Here is a 5,360-nt window from a genome sequence, read left to right as displayed (position 1 = left end):
AATCAAAACAAAAACTTCAAAAAAACTTTAACAATTTAATTTTAACAACATCCCACCACAACATAAAAACTTTAAAAAACATCAAGCATGGTGTTTACATAATACAACTACCAGTCTGCCATGATACTGTCGATCTACTGTGTACATGATACTGTGAATAATACTGTGAGGAAACTGGCCATTGCAACACATATGTATAAATAAAGCTTTTAGTGCCTTATTTTATGCAATTATTACAAATAAGAAGCATTCAATAATAAACGTTATATGAACAATGTTATTCAAACTCCCATGATTCAACACAGTCTAAGCATTGCCAGTAACTAGGTACTTCAGTAGGAAGGATTCCAACACAAATCATGTGATACCAACAAGTGCAACTGTCACAACAAACCCAATCCACATCTGCATCAACAGACTCATCTTCCAAAGCCAATGGGTGAACTCTCTTACATGCCTTACACAATTCTTCATCTTCAACTGCTCCTCCCTCTTCTTCTGCACTTTTGTTTTCTTCTTGTTGTCTTTGACTCTTTTTCTGTTTTCTTTGTTCACCTTTACTCTTGTTCGTTTCTTGCTGTTGCATCCTCTTAGCTTTTCTTGTCTCCGCAGCCTTTACAATCCCTTTTTGACGATTTTCGTAAACATTTTTCAAATGCTGAAACCACATCTCCGTCTCATCACGTGGCAACAAAACTTTTTCTGCAACTTCCAGCAGGTTATTTTCTTCCGGTACTTCATGGGTACGATTAAATTCCTGTAAAATTACTTTTGACGGTGGATCATGAGGAACCATCTTTCCATCTCCTTTAGAAACCTCTTCCCACAGCTCATCAACTTTGCGATAATGTCCTGAGCACTGTGTTTCACATTCCTGGCATTCGCTACGACCGTAATGTCGAACAGGATCGGGAACAGGAACAGGTATAAAGGACAAAGGAGGGCCCTCTGGGTACCATTTACACTCTTCCAACGGTACACCTTCCTTGCAAAGTGGATGAATGCAGTTGTCTCTGTAGCAGCAAGTGAGGCAGAAAATATACTTTTGAGGAACATCTTTCCGGATATGGCGTTCTCGCAAATCCCAAATTCGCTTTATTTCATTAAATTCATGAGGATGGTCTTTCTCTAGCTTTTTCTTTGCTTTTTTTGTTCCTTTCAAGAATGTGGTTAAGAGTTTATTCTCAAGCTGCTGATTCGCGCTGTCTGCTCCTCGGAATAGGTGAATTTCAGTTCCAGCACATGGTGCTTTGTCAACCCTTGAACAGTAGACGTCAATAGCAGAATTCAAGTTTTTGTGATGTAATTTCTCATCGACCTTCCCGCCATTGCTCAGGCAGGACCCATTAAGCGTCGAAGGTATAAATAAATTTGCGTGTGCCAGAGCCAAGCACCCATTTTGCAATTCTACTCTGTTCTTGTAACTTGCGCCGCTGTTTCTTGATGTAACTAACAGGACTCGACTTTTAGACTTTAAATGGCGCACCGTCCACCAATATTGGACTTCTAAGTGGGATGGTCCCTCGTCGTAACTTCCGTCCACCCGAACACACTCAACCTCCTTCCTTTTTCCAGTTATAGGATTTATAAATGCTGGGGTTATTTCTTCTTGTTGCTCTAACATTTCAAGATCAGCAAAATGTTGCGCGGGGTTTTTTTCAAAAAGTCCTGGTGCCTTCACAACACCTGCACAAATTTCACTTGTCGTTTTTGTACTGGGGAAGTTATATGATGTAGTTTGAAGGATAGATGAGTATTTGTTGACATAGTCTGTTCTTGTCGTAAGGTGTTCATTTCCCTTCACACATAGTGTGGCGTGTTGCTTGTTGGTAGCCATTGTGTCCAATCTGAAGCCTGCCTGATCGTCTCTTCCAATATTAATGATATTGCAACCATTTTCATGTTGAAGTTTATCTAACGCAGCGTACAGGGCAGCACTCCAGTGTTGATCAGGATTATACCGAATAGTAAAACCTTTTCTTGCTCTTTTACTTACAACTTTTGCTATCCCATGGTACCGAGAAGCAGACCTTCTTCTCTTATTACGAGCGCAGCATAACTGAACCACACTACCATATGAAATTTTTCGGCCATACTTATTTTCTAAGTGTTCTTTTATTCTCCTGAATGTCGCCTTCTTCTTTATTTTCCGATTACCATCAAAAGTCAATATCCCTGTTCTTCTCCACGCATCTGCTCCTGCACCGCACTGTTTCACAAACTGTTCTATTTCTTGGCCAATACCTGGACATTCTGAAATTATTTTGCCAACTTTTTTGCTTCGCCTTCTCTTCATTAAACGTGCTTCAGCCAGCCTTTTCTTCGTTTGTCTCACGCATTTACGTCGTATATAAGCTCTTTTCTTCATAATTAATTCCTTTCCTCGTTGATCTAATACACTTTTAACTCCCTTGGCCCATATTTCGGCTTCACTAGATCCTGAGTCGGATACTACATCGTCAGAAGAAATTTCCTGACCGGAACCATCCGCAGAATTCGGTTCTTCTGTATTGTCGGTATCCGTCTCACTCGTACTGTCCATTTCGTCACTTTCGCCACTCGTTTCATATACACCTAAAGACTGCAGCAATGCCTTTTCTTTGATCTTTGCAACATTTTCAATCGCATCTTTGATGGCACAAGCTTCCTCCATCGCTTGTTCCACCTTGGCTTTCCTTTCGTTTAAACTTGAAAACCCGTAAATATTTTTCGCTTTCGTATTTGAGATCCCCGATGACTTTGCAATAGCATATTTTAAACGTTCACGCTCACTTTCTGACTCAGCCAGATTTAAAAGTTTCCGAACTTCATCTTTTGCCATCTCCCCGTTTATCTGTTTGTGCTTGCATGTTTCTGCCATTAGGGACTGTATTATGTACAAGTTTGCTGGCCGTAATTTATTGAGTAAATACAAACAAAACGTTCTTTGTTTAAGTGTTCCTACTCCAACAACTGCAAGAGGCATTTGTAACAATTTTCGGCGAGCATGAAATGATTTATACTTAATGTTCGGACTACACATCTTAAACGCGTCTGCAAGCTTTAAGAATCCTTTCTTGATAATTTCTTCAGCAACACTAATAGTTCCTTTACACTTACAACACGGCTTCTTGTGGTTGCGATCACATATAACTAACCTGGCGCGCACGTACTCATTAAGTGTAAGTCCTTCAAATCTAGAAATATAAACGTTTTCTTTAAGAGTTTCGTGGCTTGATAAACAACGTTTCTGCTGCTCCCAGTAAATATGTACAAGTTCATCATCCCCTCTCCCAGAAGAAGAGGGGCTGTTTAAAAAGGTTGGCTTGAGAGAGTAGGGCTTGATGGTGGTGACGCCATTATGGTGTCAGCACTTGCACCAGAATGAGAACTTGATCCGCAATCAACGTCTTCTGCATCAAGAAGGTTATCGCTCAATTCAAAACTTTGTGTGTTATCTTCTGAAACTTCTGTCAAATCAACCACCGTAGAGACTGGATTATTAGATTTTTGTGACTCATCAGGCTGCAACATAACATCATCGTCAGGGCCGCCTGCATCTTCACCAGTTTCATTTTGAGGGTGGTCTTTAAAGAATTTCGTCAAATCTGACACCTTCTTTACTTTTGGTGGAGGTGAGCTGAGGATTTCTTGAGTTTTGACAGATTTTCGTTTGTGGTACCATTTTGACTTTGCTTCCACTTTCTTGAGCGCTGCTAGCTGTTTCTCACTTTCGCGTTTTTCTCTTAAAAGGGCTCTTATATCGCCAATGAGTTGATCACACTGCTTAAAATCTTTTACCAGCTTTGCTTTTTCCATTCTACTCTCTTTCATTCGTATTTGGCTTTCGACATTGGTTAACATTGTTTCGAAGTGCTTTATCTCTTTCTGTCTTTCTACTTGGTTTACTTTTGCTCTTTTCTTTCCATCATCACTACTGTTGTCACTTGAACTCTTGGATCTTGAATAACCCTTCTTAAATTTATATCCCCCTTCCCTTACATTTTCTTTCGCCTGTTTATATAGTTCACCTGAAAGAAAAATAGCACACTTTCCAATTTCCCTATTTTTGTTGTTGTTTTAAGTCAACTGGTATCCTAAAATATTACCATAAACAGGTAAAAATGGAACAAGTTGGTGATGAATCAAGACAGAACAAAAATTTTAACATTGTTTTAGCATTTTGGCATGATAATTGTGTTCTTTATTGCATCAACAATGTCAATGTTGCTCAGGTTGCAGCATTACATTGTTTAATTATACTGATAACTTGCAACAACCTGGGCGTTTTTATTAATGTAATGATTACAGTAAAATCACACATAAAAGAACCACTATATTTTATACTGTAAAAAACAAATGTAAGCAAAAAACAAACAAACAAATGTAAGAAGAATGTACTGTGCAATTTCATTTATAGGATTAATTATTAGATTGAGCCATTCCAACACTTGTCAGTCCAAAGTGGGTTTTTGTATTATGTCAGCCCAAAATGCTTAAATTTCAGGTTAATGGTGCTTTAAAAATGCCCAGTGTTTTATTGTATATGTATGTATGTATGTGCATGTGAAATCAATGTCTGTGTGTGCGTGTGCGTGTGCGTGTGCGTGCATGTGTGTTACAAATCCATACTGGATGCTTGAAATCTTGCAATGCAATGTGTACAGCTGCATCATTAACAGCTACTTCATACTCTGTTTTTGGATTCTTATATATCTTTGCCTTCTCAACTACATTTATATTGTTATTTGACATATTTCCTTCTCCACTAGAGCTAGCCATTTCCTATTTAAAATTCGAAAGGAAACAATAAAATTGACAAATAACTTAATCTACATGAATATTGCTTCATAATTTACCCAGAAAACGAAATCATGTACATGAAAACTCAAATAGTTTGTATTAAACAAAGTTGTAAATTGATTTACACTGAAAAATATTTACCTGTTCAGATGGATTTCTTAATTTTAACTGGCCTCCCTCAAATGTTAGTCGCTGCTGCTGGGAGAGGATTATAGGTTCTGTTTGGGTTCTTGGTGTGTTGCTTTCACCAGCATCCATCAAGACAAAGCATGTATTTACTGGAAATGAACTGAAAACCTCTTCTTCATCAATAATTGATTCATCTTCAAGCATGACCTTAATTTCATCAGGTTTGCATTTTAATGACAGTTTAATTTGTCCTAAAAGCAACAAATCATAAAAATACATTTACACAGTTATACTAGCTTTTATATTTTGCTCACACTCTGTACTAAAAGACCATGCACATTTTGCTCTATAGAAACTTATAAGATTGAATATTTATCAGTGCACCAGCTAGTACTTCTATTTACCTTTATCTTTCAATTCTTGTAAAGAACTGGCAGATACACAGTATC

At 38.0% G+C, this 5,360-nt stretch overlaps 1 protein-coding gene across 1 annotated transcript; it reads right to left on the bottom strand.

Moving 5' to 3' along the window:
• Positions 1 to 277: 277 nt before the first annotated feature.
• Positions 278 to 2,821, bottom strand: LOC114531200. The gene has a single exon (XM_028552847.1). The coding sequence runs from the start codon at positions 2,819 to 2,821 to the stop codon at positions 278 to 280; it is 2,544 nt and encodes an 847-aa protein (XP_028408648.1).
• Positions 2,822 to 5,360: the final 2,539 nt, after the last annotated feature.

The sequence above is a fragment of the Dendronephthya gigantea genome, unplaced genomic scaffold, assembly GCF_004324835.1.
Source record: "Dendronephthya gigantea isolate DGI-Jeju-01 unplaced genomic scaffold, DenGig_1.0 000069F, whole genome shotgun sequence".
NCBI lineage: Eukaryota > Metazoa > Cnidaria > Anthozoa > Malacalcyonacea > Nephtheidae > Dendronephthya > Dendronephthya gigantea.
Note: the sequence above shows the minus strand (reverse complement) of the source record. Positions and strands in the feature narration are given on the sequence as shown.